The sequence below is a fragment of the Podarcis bocagei genome (assembly GCF_964188305.1).
Source record: "Podarcis bocagei genome assembly, chromosome: 4".
Classification (NCBI taxonomy): Eukaryota; Metazoa; Chordata; class Lepidosauria; order Squamata; family Lacertidae; genus Podarcis; species Podarcis bocagei.
The window spans coordinates 84067910-84089454 of record NC_138128.1 but is presented as its reverse complement, the minus strand read 5'-3'; the positions used below and the strand labels follow the sequence as shown (position 1 = coordinate 84089454).

The 21545-nt window shown below is 41.6% G+C and overlaps 1 protein-coding gene across 4 annotated transcripts in view; it reads left to right on the top strand.

Moving 5' to 3' along the window:
* The window catches only part of LOC308585567 (heparan-alpha-glucosaminide N-acetyltransferase-like), a 191531-nt gene that overhangs the window by 101084 nt on the left and 68902 nt on the right, over positions 1–21545 (top strand). For all 4 annotated transcript variants that reach the window (XM_081191315.1, XM_081191317.1, XM_081191316.1 and 1 more), the window contains 3 exons: positions 5208–5284; positions 8857–8887; positions 11935–12095. In XM_081191315.1, the coding sequence (XP_081047441.1) occupies positions 5208–5284; positions 8857–8887; positions 11935–12095 (269 nt within the window). The remainder of the gene's footprint in view (positions 1–5207; positions 5285–8856; positions 8888–11934; positions 12096–21545) is intronic.

Below are 21545 nucleotides of genomic sequence, written 5' to 3'. Positions count from 1 at the left end.
GAAAATGGTTAAGAAATGCTTAAGAAAATGATCATGGGGCTGGAGCAACTCCCTTATAAGGAAAGGCTACATTTTAGTTTAGGGGGAAATGAACAAGAGGGAGATGGTGATGATGATGATGATACTGGCTGGGTTTCCCCAGCCATTCTGGGCGGCTTCCAACAAAATATTAAAATACAATAATGCATCAAATATTAAAAGCTTCCCTAAACAGAGATGTATAAAATAAAGCACAACGTAGAGACAGTACACGGGTGGCGCTGTGGGTGAAAGCCTCAGCGCCTAGGACTTGCCGATCGAAAGGTCGGCGGTTCGAATCCCCGCGGTGGGGTGCGCTCCCGCCGCTCGGTCCCAGCGCCTGCCAACCTAGCAGTTCGAAAGCACCCCCGGGTGCAAGTAGATAAATAGGGACCGCTTACCAGCGGGAAGGTAAACGGCGTTCCGTGTGCTGCGCTGGCTCGCCAGATGCAGCTTGTCACGCTGGCCACGTGACCCGGAAGTGTCTGCGGACAGCGCTGGCTCCCGGCCTCTAGAGTGAGATGAGCGCACAACCCTAGAGTCTGTCAAGACTGGCCCGTATGGGCAGGGGTACCTTTACCTTTCCTAGAGACAGTAGTTGGGGAGAGATTTTTTTTCTCCCTCTCTCATAATGCTAGCACTTGGGGTCATCCACTGAAGCTGAATGGTGTTGGATTCAGGACAGACAGAAGTTCTTTTTCACCCAGTGGACAGTGATGGCTGCAAACTTGGACAGCTTTAGAGGGGAGCCAGACAGCTTCATGGCAGATCAGGCTGCCAGTGGTTTCTAGTCATGATGGCCATGTAATGCTTCTATTATCAGAGGCAATGTGCTTCTGAATACCAATTGCTGCAGATCATGAGCTAGAAAGGAATACTGCACACGTGTCCAGTTTGAAGGATTCGACTAGGTGCGTCTTTGATGCAGCTGGGCTCTTCTTAACGGTTGTGCGCTTTGCTATTGGAGTAAACGGACAGTAGCCACGTACCAGGCCACTGTGGTAAATGAGATGAGCAGTAGCAGGCCCATGGCCTGTCAAAAGGCTAAAAACAGAATAGCTTTATTATGAGGAAGTGGGTTAGGTAGGATATACAGTGGTACCTTGGGTTACATACACTTCAGGTTACATACGCTTCAGGTTACAGATTCCACTAACCCAGAAATAGTACCTCGGGTTAAGAACTCGGGTTGAGAACAGAAATCGTGCTTCAGTGGCGCGGAGGCAGTGGGAGGCCCCATTAGCTAAAGTGGTGCTTCAGGTTAAGAACAGTTTCAGGTTAAGAACGGACCTCCAGAACGAATTAAGTACTTAACCCACTGTAACAGAGGAAAGAGGACAAATGTAGGAGGCAAGCAGATGAATGGGTAACAATGGTTCTTAACTGGCCCCACACCCGTGGACTACTGTAAGTGATGATGGACCACTTAATAAATTAATTTTCTTCACTCCCAGCATCATTATCAAAAACCAGGGCTATGTTATGAGTATCATGGTCCCTAGGCTACTAAGGCTACTAAGGCAGGTTCTTTTAACTGATTCATTTTTAGGGAATAGATAGTAGATTGCAGAAGCACTGTGTTATTCTGTTAGATAACCCCAGCCCAGTCAAAACAGACTTGATCTTCATTGTCAGAAGAAATAAATCGGGTGCAAATCCCTACTGTTCTGTGGACCACAGTTTGAGGAACATTGTGCCCGAGAATCTGCGGAAGTGAAATATACCACTTAAAATGGTAAGTGGCTAAAGACAGGGACCTGTCTTTAGTTTTCGTTGCTCAGTAAAGCACCACATATACACTGAAGGTACAATATAAATAATACTAAATGCTTCTGCAACAACTTGAATGAATGCTCATCTTAATTTCTTCTTGCTGGTATCCTTGACATTTTCAGTTTTCAAAAAAAGATGCACCAAATTTAATTTATATTAATCTGTCCAATGAAGATTTCATGGGAAAGTTTAAACAAGCTTGAGTCAGTGGTGCATTCTGCTATCTGCATCATAGCAACTGCTGATGCTATTTCATGGAGCTAAATCACACCTGTTGCTCCAGGACTTTTCTTACTGGGTTAAATGACAGCCATCCTTTACTGCCACAACTTACGAGCCACCCCCTACGCAAAGGGTAGGTAAAATACCACAAAGAACCCAATACTGCCTGCAAAGCACCCAAAAAAAGGGCCTATCATTAAGTAATTCAGACTCAGAATAGTCTGGAAAATGAGCACCATGTTATAAGAAGCAGCTGGTTACGAGAAGACCAAGTTTTGGCTTAATTCCAGTTCTCAGTATTTGTTGCTTAAGGGTTTCAAGGTTAAATGGGACCAGACAATCAGGAAAACGGTTCCTGAATTTTAATTGGATGGCTACTTCACTCCATAGTTGGCCTGCCATCCAAAAGGAAAAAAGAAATGAATAAAATGAACCTAGTAACAGATGTACACATGAGATCTATAAGATCTCTGTGTAACTGAAAGATATATGTATTACCATATGTCTTACTGTATATGTACGCACTACTGAATACAAAATGAATGTATTACTAAAAAATAAATATCTAGTATGACCACCACTTTCCTTTATTTTGCCTCCCACTAGGTTTTAGTAAAGACTTTGAATAATATTTTAATAATAAGATTTATAGACCCATTGCAAATGGGACAGGACAAACTGTTATGAAGTGTTGGACAAATTTAAACTTTACAAGAAGTCTTGCAGGGTTACTTTCTTTTAATAATATGAAGCAGCAATATTTTCACATGAAATCTTACCAATGGGAAAACAGTTTTGTGTAGATGTCCAAATCCATTGCTAGGTATTAAGCATTTCCTCTTCTCTTTAAATACAGCTACATCTGTATTGAAAATTTAAGAGGATGGCTGAAGTTGATGATTTTAGCTGTTATTGTTCTTCATTTTATTAAAGGAGGTTTTATTATTATAGTATACTTCTGATAGTGCAAGCTGCCCTGAGGGCAATGTGGCAGAGTTCTTTTTAACAACAAATACAAATATGCATAAAGGCATGTGTTGATGCAGATATTTCTTTTAAAATTTATATATGATTAATAAACTGCCATATTGGGTCTCCTTTGTTAGGCAAAAATAAGAATAAAATTCCAAATGTATCTAACACTAAAAACTGATTTGCTGGATATTTCTGTAAAAACATGGTATGGCATATTTTCAAATAACTAAAAAAGCAAGTTAAGAGGCGCTCTGTTTTTCAAAATTTTGCATATTAGGCAGAAAAATAAGAGTATAGAAATGGATAGAATAGTCTATCCTTCAGGAGTCAGCTGTGGTGGCTGCATGAGGCATCTCTCATAGCTTTTCTAGCAAGTGCAAGAATTAATTAATGCCATCTATCCTTCTGCTTCTGACCTCAGGTTGTCATATTCTGTTTTCCCACTCATTGATCTGTAATATAACCTTCCATTTCCTGCAAGAGCTGTTAAGTAAAAGAAAATGCATAATGGTTGTGCTCCTGAACCACCATAACACCTGCACAGTGCTGGGGGTGACGGAACATGGGAAGACTAGAAAGAGCATCAGCAACTTGCACAGTTGAAATGATGCACTGTCATATTTTCGGTTACAATTTCAAATTGAGAAAAATGTGGAATATTTAATAACCAGCTGTTTGAATAGTATTTTTCCCATTGTTCAAAACCAACACCAAAAACAGTGTCCCTCTCTACCACCTTCTTCTTCTTCTTCTTCTTCTTCTTCTTCTTCTTCTTCTTCTTCTTCTTCTTCTTCTTCTTCTTCTTCTTCCTCCTCCTCCTCCTCCTCCTCCTCCTCCTCCTCCTCCTCCTCCTAAAATGCTCTCTCTATTAGCACCTAAGTGCATTGTCATCCCAAGGGCAAGCATGAAAAGTATTCATTAAACTGAAACTAATTAATCTCCTCTGTCTCCTTTAAAAAAAATAAATGATGCCAAAAGCAATATATTTTTGTATGGTTAGGCTAAAACAGCAGCTGCTGATGGCTCCCTACAAAACAAAATGAGCCAAATTATCAATTTCCGTAACTCTCCTTATCTAGGACCAGAGGAAGCTGCTGCTCACTATGACCTGAATGTTTTGTTTATACGAATATTTTGTTACAACAGCCCTTGGTTGCTGTATGATCTGTGTCTTTTTGAAGGTTCAAGAACCTGAAGCTGGCCATGCAACCTAGTGCAGCACCTTCATGAGAGTAATAATGGACGTGCAATTTCACAAACTTGAATGAAGCATAGGTGTCTCTCTAGAAAGCCTGGAAGGCACAAGCAGACTCGGCCCCGGAAGTTGGTCAACAAGACCCAAACATATGGCTCCTAACCGCTACATGGTAGTTTTCTGGAAGAGGGAGCTACCGGCCTCATTATGCACCTCCACTGCGGATGGCCAAAGGGTGATGCTACAATTCAGCATGGATCTGGGGTCAATTGCATTCCACCTGGTCTGATAAAGCTACTGATTCTGCCCTGACATTTTAGTCTCAGCAACTTGTGGTTAAGGTGTGGACAGAAGTATTTTTAAGAGCTGCTCCAGGTGTCCTGTTTGTTGAGTATTCTTCCTGATTTGCTTGGTTTAAATAGAATTTTAAGGTGGGCAAATGGTCCATTGCTTAGTTGCAGTTGGGTAGTGAGGTATACACATATTTCTAAGACAATCTACATATGCAGTGGGTTTATTTATATCCCAGCGAACCTCAGGCAACATACATGTGGTTCCTAGGCACTCACCCATCCAAGCACTGACCAGACCTACAGTACAGACCTGCTTAGATTCAGTAAGGTGGTAACCTCCTGTCAAATGGCAAAATCTTTTCCAGGCTATACCATTTCAGACTGCATTTTTAGGGCTGGACTTATGAATGTGCTTCCAACAGAGATATAGGTGGGAGAAGCAATCCTTTCTGCACATAGAAAAATAGCATGCTAAGATTCCTTTGTCTTGCTGTGGTAAAAATATATATAGATTACCTGTTGTTGTTTTCTTTTAATGCATGCTAAGAGTCTTTCTTTAAATTATTTAACACAAACTTACCCATTTGCAGAGAAGAATGTTATCATTCTAAGTTGTTTAGTCAATCTGATTTTTAGTCTGATTTCCAAACTTTAGGTACGACAGTGTCACTGCCCCAAACCAGCAATTTTTCACCTGGTTTCCTGACCCATTAACTCTTTTCCCCTTTCAGATTTTCTCTCACCATCATGGTTTTTCTGAACTGTGGAGGCGGAGGCTACTGGTTCTTTGAGCACGCTGCGTGGAATGGTAGGGGACAACTTCCCATTGCATTTGCTGCATCCCTAAGCACTTTATACAAATCAGCAAACTCATTATTGATCTCCAAAAGAAACAGGAATTAATATGGCCTACCATATCCTCTGTAGGTAAAGAGTATTTAACAATGAACTCTGCTTAAACTTCATAAAAGCCTCTTCAGCAAATCAGCAGGAAAAAATATTGATCTTAAAATAAGCATGTGAATGCTAATTGTATTTTGCCTTTCCACTGGAGGACCATTACTTTATTTAGCTGGAGTTCATCCTTTAATTTTATTGTCTCAGTGCATTGTCTATGAGGCCATTTTCTTTAGGTTTAAGCAAGGTCTGTAACAGCTCCGTTTTGCTGACCCTTCCTTTTTTGCAAGGAGTATATTGACTTCTGAGAGCTAGAGAAGCTTTTAAGATCATGTTACAGTCGCCCCAATCTGAGTTACATATTGTGTAACAATGGTTTCCTGTTATTGGGCTCTCGGTTAAATGGATTAGCATGATGCCAAGTACAATAATTGCCTCGCTCTGTATTTTAGCTCAGAAATCAATTGGCGGTACTTCTGAACTGCCATCTTCATAACACAGGCTTTAATTACATGCACAGTTTAATCTGGGAAAACCACACGTCTTTTCCAGTCCTGCTTCAGTCACGAGAGTATTGGTTTGGTGGATCTCCTCTTACAACTTGTCAACGCTCAACAAATGTTTCTTGAAATATTCCTCTGTCCCTGCCAATTGGCACTGGCCCACTGACTCTGTGAAACAAAGTTAGATATATCTTCATCACTTTTGTGTTGTGAAGTTACTGAACAGAGAAAAGAGCATACTAGTATTGAAGGGTCATTTATTTCATATTATGTTGTCCTCACTTACTAATGTGTATGTGGACTGTTATACAGTGGTACCTCGGGTTACATACGCTTCAGGTTACATACGCTTGAGGTTACAGACTCCGCTAACCCAGAAATATTACCTTGGGTTAAGAACTTTGCTTCAGGATGAGAATAGAATTTGTGCAGCAGCGGCGCAGGGGCAGCAGGAGGCCCCATTAGCTAAAGTGGTGCTTCAGGTTAAGAACAGTTTCAGGTTATGAATGAACCTCCAGAACGAATTAATTTCTTAACCCGAGGTACCACTGTATACACTTGCATGGCCATTCACATGTTACATAAAGTCTGACCAGCTGGAGCTTCCAAGCCAGGCACAATCTACCAGTCATTCATAGTGGCTTGCCAAGTCCTTGACAACTCTTCTGTTTTTGAGGTCCAGGCAGCAAAATTAGAGTTATAAGGCTCTGGATTGCTTGCCATACATTGCTAGTGGGCTGTGTTTGACTTGGTGTGCCATAACCTGGGCAGGGTCTGTGTTTTAAGACATGGGACCCATCTGCACTATACATTTAAAGCAGGATTATATCACTTTGAACAATCACAAGATTCCCCCAAAGACTCTTGGGTTGTTAAGCCTACTGACAGTTGTTAGGAGAACTGCACTTCCCTAAATCCGGTGCTGTTGTGAGGCATTGACCTTCACGGAAATGTTTCTTTGCACATTATTTTAAAAAATGATTAGGCAAATTAAAGATATGAGGAGCAAAGGAGGAAGTTACTATGTGCGGGTACAGAACCTGAAGACATACACTTAAAAATAAGCAACCTGTTTTATTAACTCTGCCTGGTGAATAGTACCTCCTTCTATAGCGGCAATATATCTCTCAATATCACATTCTGGGAACAATAAGAGGGTGGGAATCACATTTGACCTCTGATTGTGAGGTTCTGACTCATATCTACTAGTGGAATGGTCTCCCTTACCAGGTTGTGGACTCTCCTTCCTTGGAGGTTTTTAAGTAGAGGTTGGATGACTATCTGTCATGGATGCTTTAGTTGATATTTCTGCATTGCAGGGGGGTGGACAAGATGGCCCTTGGGTCCCTCCCAACTCTACAATTCTATTAGAAACAAAATGTTGAGTCAAAAGTACTAAATACGTAAAATAACGGAGTAGATGAACTCTGGTCAGTGAAAGCCCAAAACTTTTTGCTACCTGAATTGGAGACCTTTAAAAACAACAACCAATTTCTGTACCATTTAATCTTATGTCTCTATCTGTCCACCCCCTCATAGTGCCTCTTGAAACAGGTCTTCATCATGGCAGGACCTTCAGAGGACAGGACCACACTTCAAAACGACCTTGACAGATTAGAGAACTGGGCCAAAACAAACAAGATGAATTTTAACAGGGAGAAATGTAAAGTATTGCACTTGGGCAAAAAAATGAGAGGCACAAATACAAGATGGGTGACACCTGGCTTGAGAGCAGTACATGTGAAAAGGATCTAGGAGTCTTGGTTGACCACAAACTTGACATGAGCCAACAGTGTGACGCGGCAGCTAAAAAAGCCAATGCCATTCTGGGCTGCATCAATAGGAGTATAGCATCTAGATCAAGGGAAGTAATAGTGCCACTGTATTCTGCTCTGGTCAGACCTCACCTGGAGTACTGTGTCCAGTTCTGGGCACCACAATTCAAGAAGGACACTGACAAACTGGAACGTGTCCAGAGGAGGGCAACCAGAATGGTCAAAGGCCTGGAAATGATGTCTTATGAAGAACGGCTAAGGGAGCTGGGCATGTTTAGCCTGGAGAAGAGGAGGTTAAGGGGTGATATGATAGCCATGTTCAAATATATAAAAGGATGTCACATAGAGGAGGGAGAAAGGTTGTTTTCTGCTGCTCCAGAGAAGCGGACACGGAGCAATGGATCCAAACTACAAGAAAGAAGATTCCACCTAAACATTAGGAAGAACTTCCTGACAGTAAGAGCTGTTCGACAGTGGAATTTGCTGCCAAGGAGTGTGGTGGAGTCTCCTACTTTGGAGGTCTTTAAGCAGAGGCTTGACAACCATATGTCAGGAGTGCTCTGAGGGTGTTTCCTGCTTGGCAGGGGGTTGGACTCGATGGCCCTTGTGGTCTCTTCCAACTCTATGATTCTATGATTCTATGATTCTATGGCAGATGGCAGGGCTAGCCATGACTGGGGTGTGACCCAGCAAGAAAATTATGCTGCTTTTATCTGGGCATTGATCTTGGTTTTCAGTGCTTTGCCATATCTGAATCTGGGTTATACGAGCCAACTCAGCAACAACTCTGCTGTGAAAAATCCCCTTGCCCTTTGAAGTAAGAAAATTCAAATTCGGAACTCCGAACAAATGAAAGAAGTAAAGAAAACTTACACAAATATGCTTACTCTGCATAAAAGGTGTGGCATATTTGCCTTATTCAGAAACCAAAAATAATTTGTGTAAGAGTCAGAATATTTTTGCAAGGGTTATTGTACTAGCAGGAGGCAATCATAATGACTGGAGGATGTGTAAACTTACAAATGCTGTAGTATTTGCAAACAATTCTAGTATGCTTCCAAATGTATTCATAGGGCCATGAGGAGTAGCAAGATGCTGTGTCAGACATCAGATCCATTTTGTTGTTCTTATCTACCACATGAATTGGTAAACTGTATTGTTAAACAATCAGCATTTTAAAATCATTGTTGTGTTTTCATCCATAGGACTGACAGTTGCCGATCTGGTCATGCCCTGGTAAGCTATCAAAAACTGCTCAGCAATATCATTTCTTTCTGCTCTGAAAAATTCTTTGAACTTGTTCACACATGCATGGATATCACTTGGTTATTTTAACCTTAATGCCTTGTAGTTAAATATATGAATGGATTTAAATGACTAGCAGGTTATGTGAAAAGGCCAACTTTCTTACCTTCCTGGTCACCTTAAGGGGTTTCGCTTTGCTATTTGCTTTAGTCTCACACTTAGGACTTTGCCAAACTGAACAGTAAGCCCATAATTTACCCAGTATGATCCAGGGATCGTGCCTAAAGCCAAAACCACATACAATCAAAGCCCATTGGGTTCAGTGACAGGTGGGATTGCCAGTCATTTTTCCTGGAACCCTGCCCTCTTTCCACTTCTTAAAATAATAATATTGCCACACAAAAATAAAACTGAATGCACACAACTTAAATGTGCATAAATTACGGACTTACTGTATTGGCAAAACTATAATTTGACACTTATAATCTGCATAGGCCTGACAAGTGATGGAACAGAATCCCTTAACTTCCTCATAACAGCCATTTTCTTGATCAATAACCCACTCAGACTAGTAGCCTTTTTCTAACATGAAAGTTCCTTTTCAAACTATTTTTTCCTGTTCAAATCCGCCTTCAAATGTAACGCTGAATAGAATGACGGTATCTTGGTCATGTTTCTTAGGTTAAAGGTCAATGTAACCTTACATAATTTTGCTTTCTATTACAACCAGTGATATATGATGGGCAAATTCTTAATACTTCTGAATTCTGTGATTAATAATAACATATAATGTTAGTCTTTGTTCCAAGATGGGTGCATATAGAGCTTTCTCGGCAACACAGATGCAATTAAAAATTCCAAGCGATGCATTCTGTTCCAAGTCAGAGTCTCTGTGTCCTAAATCCTAGTAACGACATTCGAGATATTTGAGCTTCCTCTGTGCCATATTTTCCCCATCTGTATCAGTTTGTCAAGGCAAAAGCTATCTAAACAGTCATTCTCTCCAACATCTATATACGACTGTCAAAATACCCTAACTCAGCAAGCATCCTATCAGCAGCATATCCCCTTCCCCATTTTGGTCCAGTCACCAGGGGGGTATTCATTTTTGCTTCAGCAATAAAAAAAACAACCAAACCCCAACAAATGTAATGGAGTTTATTTAGACCCCCTTGCTTTAAGTAAGCAAGTTTTAAATCTATCGTGTGCATTCCTGTAATGTAAGGTTGATGTTAATGGGTTGTAAAGTGGGTAATAATTTTCTTACTGGCCCCTTCAATCAGATTAGATCATGTTATTGACCATGCTGTTCGTTTTATAACCACAATCATATTGTGGAGGAAGATCTTTGGCAAGTTGCACATTTATAAGTGCCCATTAAGGCAAAGAATGACAGATTTGCACATTTGGCATTTTTTAAAAAAATGTCCTTTCCCTGAAGACTGTTTTCCTCTCCACATCCTGAATTAGCATCTTTACATCCGTCTCAGGTTTTCATGCTGTTCAAGCAATAGCTGATTGTTCAGAACACTTATTTTATAAGGCAAAGTTGTTAGTCACATTTTTAAAATATATATATCCTCTTGGAGCCATTTTGCTTATGTTCATCTTCTTGCTCTTTATTTCCCCTTTCAGTTGAACTGTGTCTTTACTTTTGTTTAGACAATGCTGCCGTATTTGTTAAAATGTTCTCTTAAAATAGCCCCCCTGCTCCCCAAATTATATACAATCCTATTCCCTCTCTGACTTCCCTTTTTCATTATATTGAAAATAGTTACCAATTACTTCATTAATTATTTCCATTTCATGTTCACTTCAAAGTAATGGTGTATTTAATTTAATAGTGTATTTAATTATGCTTTCAACCATGTTTCAATCTCTATATTGAGGTTTTAGTTTAAACTCAAATAAATTCTCCAATAATTTGTCTAATCAACTTTTAAAGCTATGTAAGCTGGTAGTTATCTCCACATCTTGTAGTACTGAATTCTACCAGCTGCTTTATTAGGAATTTTGTGCCTATTAAACTGCCAACTATTTAAAAAAGAACTTTTAGTTGATTAATCTGTGTTTTGACTGAATTAATTGATTAGATGTAAATCAATTTATAGATTATTTACAACATTTCCTCTGTCCTCTGGGCAGTTTACAAAACTCAGTAATAAAATAAAAAATGCAAGCAAAATAAATTTAAAAGCAATGAAAAACAATAGTACGTAACCAACAATGTAAAAATAAACACAAAGCTAGCATAAATCAATATGGCAAAGTTACCATTCATTAGAACTAAATGCAACCTTTGTTCTTTGTAGGTGCAAACTTGCATTGGTTTTATAACTATTTTACAATAAAACTATTACCATGCACCAAAACCTGTCCCTTTATTCTGGACACATCAGCTGCTCTCATCTATTCACTTCACAGCTCTCGAAAACAGACTTCTTCTCTTTATACATGATTGGTTTAGACCTAGTCTTTTGCCATCATTTCTGATTTGGCCCTTTGCCATTCCTGATATTAAAAGTAAATTTGAAAGAATGACTCTCCAACTGATGAATGTTGGGTTACTGGTTGCTGAAATGGATATACCCAAAAAAGACTAGTTGGAACAGTTCTTTCACTGAATCATTTGCCCTAATACTGACTTTCTCTTGCATAAAGAGCAGGAGGCTGCTAGCATGTTACTATAGCTCCCAAGCTCTAGGAGACAATCTAAGGGGATTTCCACAAGGGCCATTTCCTCTACCACAGCCCTCTTAGCCAACAAGGCAAGCTGCTTTTAAATCTGAGTTGTAGTTTGTCTCATCTACTAGGAATGGTGATTTCCTTTCTAGAAAATAATTTTATTTACTTCTGGAACACCCATTTTGGAAGTGTGAGATGAAAATATATCCCCAAACAAATGCCCATTCATCCTTACCTTCCTTGTCAATGGAGATTTTACTTAGGCGAATGGAGTCCAATAGATTTGAATCGAAAGGAAAATCAATGAATGTATGGTTGGAGTTGGGTTGTTGACAAATCCTTGATGTTTATAGGTTTGTTTTCATCATTGGCACATCAGTAGCACTGGCTTTCCATGCGATGATGAAAAGAGGAGTGAGCCGTATCCAGCTCTTGCGTAAATTGACCTGGAGGACTGTGATCTTACTCTTGATGGGACTCTGCTTCCTTAACTATGGACCAAGAGATGGTCCATGTAAGTATAATTGCCTTTCGGTCGTTAGTGTTTTTATCATACAATCACGTACAATATCCACACTTATCTTTCCTCCGTGCTTTCCAGGCATGGCTTGTGCTTTAAATCTCTATGGCCAAGTGCCCCTTGCTTCCCCCCCTTTTTTTTTTGCTGTGGGGCATTGCTGGCCCTGCCCCCAGTGTCTCTGTGCAGTTCTGGGATACTCTGTCCAGTTCTGGTTGCTGCAATTTAAGAAGGATATTGACAAGCTGCAAGATGTGCAGAGGAGAGCGACCAAGATGATAAGAGTCTGGAAACCAAACCTTATAAGGAATGGTTGAGGGAACTGGGTATGTTTAGCCTGGAAAAGAGGAGACTGAGAGGAGATCTCCATCTTCAAATATCTGAAGGACTGATGCATGGAGGATGGTACATGCTTGATTTCTGCTGCTCCGGAGGATGGGACCCAAACCAATGGCTTCAAGTTACAAGAAAGAAGATTCCAACTAAACACCAGGAAGACCTTTCTGACAGTAGGTGATGTTTTACAGTGGAACGGACTCCCTCAGGAAGTTTGGGAGACTCTGTTTCATTGGATGTTTTTAAGCAGAGGTTGGATGGTCATGGATGATTTAGTTGAGATTCCTGCATTTCGGGGTGGTGGTGGACTAAATGACCTCTACAGTCCTATGATGGCTGCTCCCTCCCCAATCTTCTTGTGTTTAGAGAGAAGGTCTATGGGGCCTCGTGAGCACATATGACTGAGTTCCTCATAGCAAGGAGACTTGTAACATGTTTGCAACCCACTTCAGATCGTCCTGCTCAGAAGGAGAAAGTGAAGAGCCTCCATGTGGCCTTTTGAATTCATGAATAGGACTATTATTTTCCCCAATGGTGCATGATTATCTCCATCTGCAGATAGAAGATCTAGGCTTTAAAAATAATGAATGGTTAAAACCATTTATTGAATGTGGGACCCTACTATGCTTTCTAAAAAGAAGTCCCTGGTGATTTATTTTTATTTTTTGGGCCTTTTGAGCAATAGTTGCTATAGTTTTATTTGCTTGTTTTGCTAAATACACAACAGTCTGCAACAGCAAATTACAACTTTGCATTCACCAGCAGAACATATCTAGTTATTGCCTATTAAAGTCCCAGCAGCTGGTGCTGGGCATGTCAACTGTTAACACTTTTCTGCTTTCAGCAAAAATGGCTTGCTAATTTAGTTTGGCAAAACAGAGAGGTACTTTTAGTGACAATAATCTGATCTGGAGACTTTTAGAAACAACAATTACCAGACCGGAGGTGTCTCATTTCTGCTGCCCCCAATGGCAAATCCTGTAAGCACTGGAAGTATTTGGGAAAGGCAGCAACAGTCATGGTGGCATAACACCCTCTGTGGATCATTTATTTATCAGAATTCTTTCTCCTCCCTCCCTCTCTCTCTCTTTTGGCTGTTACATGCAGCATCCATTTTCCAGCAGAAACCAAAGACAGCTCTTTTTATGCAGCCCAAGGGAAGAGAGAGAAATGTGAAGGAACTAAGAACTTGGCACTTAGATTAGATATGTTTGTGACTTTTTTATTTTTTATTTTTTTGCAAATCTCTGCACTTCAGTACTGCAGGATAGCCAGTTCCAAGTGCTGAGTACTTATGGAGCCATTGCGGTGTCGGCTTTCAAATCCCGATCTCCACCCCCGAAATGCATTATGTTCTTGACAGTTGCCCTTTTAAATCCACAGTGCAGTGCAGTTGGGGTTGCACATATTTCTTCCTAACCATGAGTTTCTGCTTTCTTTAAAGGAAGAGCTTAATAATGGAAGCCTTAATAAAGTTCTGTATTTGCAGGATTCTGAAGCTGGAACCAGGATAGATGTATGGTTTTCTCTGTAGAGGACGGCACTGTGGGTGGGTGGTATTCAGATAGGTTTTCTTCAGAGTGTTGGCATCCATCTGTCTTGGGAGGAGTGTGCCTCTGTGCTATAGCAGGGCAGGATGTAAGAGACAATGGCTGTCTTAAAACCCCCAATCCAACTCAAAAGATTCAATTAAATATATTTTCCTTCAGCTTCTAGCATAGACATTTCCTCCATAGCAATCCTGCTGCTGCTTCACCATCATCATCCTTTTACAGGATTCCTTTTACAGGATTTACAGAGCAATCTCAGGCCTGTTTGCTTAGAAGTACTACTGTGTTTAGAGGACTAGGTTTCCCAAAGGTGTGCAGAAGACTATAAAGAAAGTCACTCCCATTGCTCTAAAAAGCATCCTACCTCAATAAGATTATCAACAGCTGACAGTCCTAAACCTAAAAGAAGCTTTAGTCTAGTGAATAAGATTAGGAAAGGGACGTGAATAATTTCTGGCAGAACAAACAATGTTGAACATCACCTTAAGTAGAGTATAAATGGACTGCATTTTTAAAATGTAAAAGTATTCGGGTATACTAGCAGGTCCCAGTGTTAAAAAGAATTCAGCTAACAATGAATTCAGTGTTTGAGAAAGATACTTTGGCCTGGGAAAGTTTTGTCTGCTTGCAGTTTTAGCAGAGGACACTAATGGGTTTGAGACAGCATTTAAAAGGGTGTTTGGATGAATACCTTGCCTTATGATTTGTGTTGCCACAGAAACAGGGTGTGGAATTGTCTCCATCAGACCCTAGGCCTTATTCCATCTGAATAGGGCCTAGGGTTTGATGTATCCACATCTCAGTTCCTTACCTGTAAAATTGATGTCATAGTGACTTACCTCAAAGGGATAATGGATTGTACAGCATATCGTCCAAGTGCCCCGATTGTTCAGGCATAATCCCAGAATCATGAAAGCCTGGCTTCTGATCTGATCCTGGAATGTCCCTATTTCCCCTGCCACTGCTGCTACTGCTGAGGTTGAGGAGGAGGATGAGCTGGCCCTTGTCCCAAGAAACGGTGATGATGGCAGTGGCGTCTGCTAGGGTGTATCCCATTTCCTCTCTGTGGCCACCACTAACTAGCCTTCTCCCTTGGGCAGTTTGCAGCAATTGCTGGGGAGCAGTCAAGGAGAAAAGGCTGCTGTGACTGAAGCCCAGCTCCGCGTGATACGTTGGTTCTGAGGTGCAGGCAGAGGGCAGGGCTGCCCCAGGTGGGAAGAAAGAGGAAATGGAGCACAGCGCAAGGAGTCTTGATTTATTTATTTATTTATTTTTAAAAAGCTTTGTGCTTCTGCGTCTAATTTTGCCCGTTCTTCTGATAGAAAATGCTCTGTGGGAGACAATGACCAAAAAATTGGGGGGGGGGCGGTTGATGAAGGCCAGTTGGAGGGGAGTGAGAAATGTCCCTATTTTCTTCTGAGGAATGTTGGAGGGTATGGTATAGTGCTTAAAAGAATTTGAAAGCAGCGAAAACATTAGTAAAGAAAAACATTTAACAGTTAAGAATTTGTAGGATAAGCTTTATTATATGTTCCAGATATTGAGGCATCAGGCATAAGCCTGCATTTTATTAATGTTTGATCAGGACTTGTATATTAAAGAGTGAGCTTAAAAGATTTTCAAACGATTCATGCCAGGCAAGAAGGCTAGCTGCTTAAGAAAACCTTGGCCATTCTCCTAAGACAAGGGGCCCCTTTTGATTTATAGCAGAAAACAATTCTCAAAGTCGTAAAAGCTGAAAATACAGACTAAGAGCAGGACATTGACCCTACATGTTACAGAAGATAACAAAGGCAGAGATAAATATAATTAGGAATGGGCAAATAGTAAAATGATACCATGGGCCTCTCTTAAACCTTGAGCTGTATTTTCTAAGGCCAGAGGCAAATGGGAGAAAAAACATCTAGCTGGCAGAAAGAGAGGCTTTTTGGGAAGTCTTTTTAAAGCATCTAGCTGGGAAGTCTTTTTAAAGCTGTTTCTTCCTTAAACAGATAATGGGAAAAGCAGCTTGCTGAAGGGGGGGGGGGATGTAAACTGAAGAGCCTTCTTCTGAAACTGTTTTAAACTGAGTTCTTCTTTTTTTTTCTCTTTCTCTCTCTACTTTAAAAAGGCCTTATTCCTTTTAAAAGGTTACCTATGATAATGTATGAAGTATATTAGCTTAAATATATTGGCTTAAATGTAACTATGCAAAGGATTTAGAAAGTAACAGATTTAGATGTTAGATTCTTATTTCATAGAATCATAGAGTCCTAGAGTTGGAATAGACTACAGGGGTCATTGAGCCCAGCCTCTTGCCAGACAAGAAGACGCCATCAAATGCTGTCCTGATATATGGCTGTCAGACATTTGTTTAGAAACCTTCAAATGAAGGATATCTTTCAATGTTGATGTGAAACTCAAGATCCTTGACATATGTTTAAGATAAAAATTTAAGATTAACCATTTGTTTTAGAAGGCAATAGGGCAGGGAGGGCAAGAGGTGAGCTGGTAATTAAGATTCCTTGTTGAGACACATGTAAGATATATTACTACTTATTTGTCATTTATAGATGTAACAATATATAGCTCTTTGTGTTCCTTATAAGGACAGGAGGATGTGGGTGTATCTTTTAGGATTGGATATAGCAATCAGCCAATAGGAAATCCAACCAGGCTGATTGGACAGAGGCAGCCACAGGAGGAGCAAAGGGGGCTGGATTAAGGGAATATAAGGGCTGGCCATAATGGCAGGAGCCAGGCCAGAGCTTGGTAACCATATACCACTGTGCCTCTCATTTATTTGTCTGACAAATAAATAATTATTTTAATTTCTCTATTGCTGCGTTGAATATTTCATTCCAGCTAAGCGTTAACCACAAGCAGGGTGCTACATTTTATGGTGCCTGCGACTCGGATAAGTGGTCTGCTGGAACGCAGCGCCTTCGCCTCACTGGACGGGGTACAAGAGAGAGGACAACTGTGCCTACCCAGCGCGCACTGGAAAATTTTTTTCCAGGGGAACGCAGCAGTCTCGTCTGTCTGATACCCTGCTCACTGGCGGCGACGGACCGGGGGGAAACGGAACCAACCAGGGGTAAGTGCACAAAGGGATTTTTGGCCCTCCAATTAACTGGGAGGAAGAGAAGTCTTGATCAAACTTCTGCGTCTCAGTAAGTGGGAACTGAGTACGCTAGGTGGTTGGATACATCAGATGGTGATCTGGTGGGGGAAAAGGGAAGAATGGGAGGTAGTGTGTGGTGAAGTATCTAACGCATTGTATGTGTGAGAAAGTACAGAGCAATCTGTAGCTGACCTGAGTGTGGAGTGGGTAGTACTTCGGTTCCCAGTGAGGCGACTCCATCTGGGCAAGGAAACCCACGAAGCGTGTGTGTGAGTGACTGAGTGGATACTTCACAGGGCCATACAATGGGAGTTGGGGGTTCAAAAGGGGAAAATACACCTCTTGAATGTATGTTAAATAATTTTAAGAAAGCCTTCTCAGGGGCGTATGGAGTCAAAATGACGCCAGAGCGCTTGAGAACGTTATGTGAATTAGAGTGGCCGAAGCAAAATACTGGATGGCCATCTCAGGGAACTTTTGATATAAATTTAGTAAGCAAACTTTGGCCTAACATCGCCAAAGAAATTGGAGGGTGCCCAGAACAATTTTCATATATAGATCCCTGGCTGAGCACATTAAATAAAAATCCTCCATGGATAAGGGAATGCAAAGTCCAACGATGCAAATTATTGGCTGTAAAAGCCGAAGCTAGGAAAGGAATCTTGCCAAATAAACTCAAACCCATTTTTGAGGGACCAGAGGAAGAGCTGCTTCCACCTCCACCTTATGCTCCACATCGAAGGGAGCCTAATCCAAACACTCCACCAGTTGTAACCCCAAGGCAAGAAAGTGGAATGAATAATGGGGCTGGAGTCACAGAACTTGATTCCTTGATAGATTATGAAAAATATTTTCAGGAGGCATTGGAGTCCTATAATAAAGCCCAAGCAGAAGTGGTTATTCCATCTGTGAGTCCCAGTAGAACTCCATCTACAGTCTCTTTTAGTGAAACAACTGATTGCCTACCCCAAACCCCTGTACATCCAAGTCCTAGAGAATTATTACAGAAGTTACAGGGAGACCTTAATCGGTCAGCAAGCAATACAGCCAGGCGTATAAAGCTGCTAAAAGAACGCCTTGGGACAAATACCATCCCCTATGATTTGAGGCCTCTAGAGCAAAGCGAAGAGAAAGATCACGTAGTAGCCCCTCTCAGAAGAGTATTTGATGCACTTGAGGAGCCTGTGCTGGTTAACGGGCAACTCGGACCACGGCCACCTCGAACTTCGACCCTGCAATATATTCCATTCACGACTACAGATCTGATGAATTGGAAAACACACACCCCATCTTTTGCAGAAAAACCTCAGGCTATGATGGACTTGGTGACTTCAATAATAAATACTCATAGTCCTACTTGGACAGATTGCCGCCAGCTCCTGAATACTCTGTTCACCACTGAGGAAAGGAGAGACATAATTGAAAAGGCACAGATATATTTGCGTGAGCAGGCCAGAGTGGGAAATATTTATAATATTGACCGTCATCTCCAAGACAACTTTCCCTTGGAAGATCCTAATTGGGATCCAAACAATGTAATTCACCTGGCCAGACTTACCACCTACCGCCAGACGCTTGTGCAAGGTATCCGCAGGGCATGCCAGAAGCCCACTAATATGTCTAAAGTCTCAGAAGTAGAACAGAAACCAAATGAGAGTCCAGGAGACTTTTTAGAGAGGCTGCAAGAAGCCTATCGTATATGGACTCCTTTTGACCCTGAAGCCCCTGAAAACAGCAGAATGATTACTGCTACATTTGTGGCCCAGTGCGCTTCTGACATTCGTAAGAAAATTCAGAAATCAGAAGGATGGGAAGGGATGCTGATGAGCCAAATTATGGCCATTGCACGCCGAGTTTATCGGAATAGGGATGAGGCTGAGAAACAAGAGAAGAAGAAGTGGCAGAAGGAAAAGATGGTGATGCTAGCCACAGCAGTGATGTGTTACCCATAACACACTGTTTCGTGTTCGGTGCACACCCACAAAAAGACTTAAGTTGTCACCTTTTGAGCTCCTGTATGGGAGACCGCCCTCCTTTGTTCAGGATATTCCAACTGACCTCAAACAAATAGGAGACCATGCGATACAGGGACAAGTGCAATCTCTCTCCCGTGTTTTTGTCTCTCTCCCGTGTTTGTTTGTTTCTCTTAACAGGTGGGTCCTCGAGCGCACGCCGTGCAGCATTGCCGTGCCGATTCATCAGCTCCAGGCTGGCATAGCATATGGGTGAAAGAGTGGAAACGTGATCCACTTGCACCTAAGTGGCGTGGACCTTACACCGTCTTGCTCTCTACTCCAACAGCGGTGAAGGTAGCTGAGGTGACCCCCTGGATTCATCACTCCCGTTTGAAGAAGTCCGAAGGCAGTTGGACGTGCAAAGGTGACCCCTCTAATCCTCTTAAACTGACTCTCTCCAAAAACCCCTGTATCTAGCCCTACCGGGAACGGGCTAGGTCACGGGCAACATTAGACGACCGGCCTGCTGCAGCCACAACCTGGAAGCTGGCTGACCTGCGCACGCCTGAAGCTTGAGGAGCGTCTGAACCAGAGACTGTGAGCGGGAAGATTCTCTTATACAATTGATTGACTGCCCCCTTGTGGAACAATTATCAGGGATATTACACATTGGGGATCCTCGGGATATATGTTTTGGTCTTGGTGGTTCCCCATTCCTGTCACTGGGGGAATTATATTGGGACTAATATTTATTTGCTATCACTATAAGGTAATCTTTTGTGGAAGGAATGCATATGCTAGACATCAACATGATTCTATTATTAATCCTGATCCCTTGGGAAGGGGAAGGGTCCTTGAATCTGGCCAAATTGACTAAATATGGATTCCGCCATGACCACAATATGTGGGTAGGTTTAGCTGAAATGGTAGCCAATGTTGCAAATAGGACCAATTGCCTTGTTTGCTCTCTCGGGCCAGATGATTCAGAGGGAGGTATGCCCTTATTACCGATACCATTAGATGCCATTGGTATGGTAAGCGAAATACCACACCAAACAGAAGTACAGAATTTCCCCGGATGGAACTCAACTAAACCATTACGAGTTATACCTGTACAAGGGGAATTCTGTGTACATAAATCATCAGATGCAGCTGATTCTACCATGATAGGCTCTTCTCATTGTCACTATACTTGGGATAATATTAAGAATACCTGGGCACACGATACTACCTATCGAACTCGGGATGCCTTGCCCTGTGCACCTCCTTTTATTCATGCATGGAAAGTAGTATGGAACATAACTGTGACAGAAAAAGGCAATCTAACATACTGCACTGTGAACTCTCTACCTCTTTTGCTATTTCGCCTTCTGTACTCCACGTACCAAAGACCTCAGACACGATGGTTGTGGTGGATATGTGGAGAATGGGCATACAAGAAACTCCCCTCCAAATGGAGTGGGACTTGTTTCCTGGGATGGGTATTACCACCAATGTGAATTATGCCCACTAGTTCGCCCAAGCGAACACGAAGAAACGCTGATATTTCTCATATAGCAGGAGGAAGTACCCAAAGTTGGAGCGGTACTGATGATTGGCCACCAGAGCGCATTATAGCCTATTATGATCCTGCCTCCTGGAATCCTGGTGAGCTCATACAAGGGGCACGGGATCCTATTTATAATCTAAACAGAATAATTCGATTGCAAGCAGTAGTGGAACTTGTAACCAATGCAACGGCCCGGAGTTTGAGACTTATTGCACAACAGTTGGATGAAAGTAGAGCCGCCATTTTGCAGCTGAAAATGGGAATGGATTATGTACTTGCCAAGCAGGGAGGCCTATGTGGAGTCTTGAACTTGACAGGGAATGCCTGTTGCTTTAACATTTCAGATAATGGTGAGGCAATCCGTGTGTTGGCCACAAAGATGGAGAATATAGCACATGTCCCAGTACAAACATGGGAAGGATGGGATATGGGATGGCTCACCAATTGGTTGCCTAATGTCACAGGACTCAAAGGGATACTATTGTCTTGCTTGTTTTTCTTGACAGTAGTGGTAATGGTTTTATGTATGATGCCATGTATCATTTCATGTTTTAGAAGTACAATTAGCAAGATGGTTTCAAATGAAACTCTACCTCATATCATGGCCCTATACAGAGCTTTACCTCAGGAATATGATGAAGGTCAAGCTATCAAGGACACTTGGGACGAAGGTCCTTGAGCTTGAAAGGGGGGAATGAGGCATCAGGCATAAGCCTGCATTTTATTAATGTTTGATCAGGACTTGTATATTAAAGAGTGAGCTTAAAAGATTTTCAAACGATTCATGCCAGGCAAGAAGGCTAGCTGCTTAAGAAAACCTTGGCCATTCTCCTAAGACAAGGGGCCCCTTTTGATTTATAGCAGAAAACAATTCTCAAAGTCGTAAAAGCTGAAAATACAGACTAAGAGCAGGACATTGACCCTACATGTTACAGAAGATAACAAAGGCAGAGA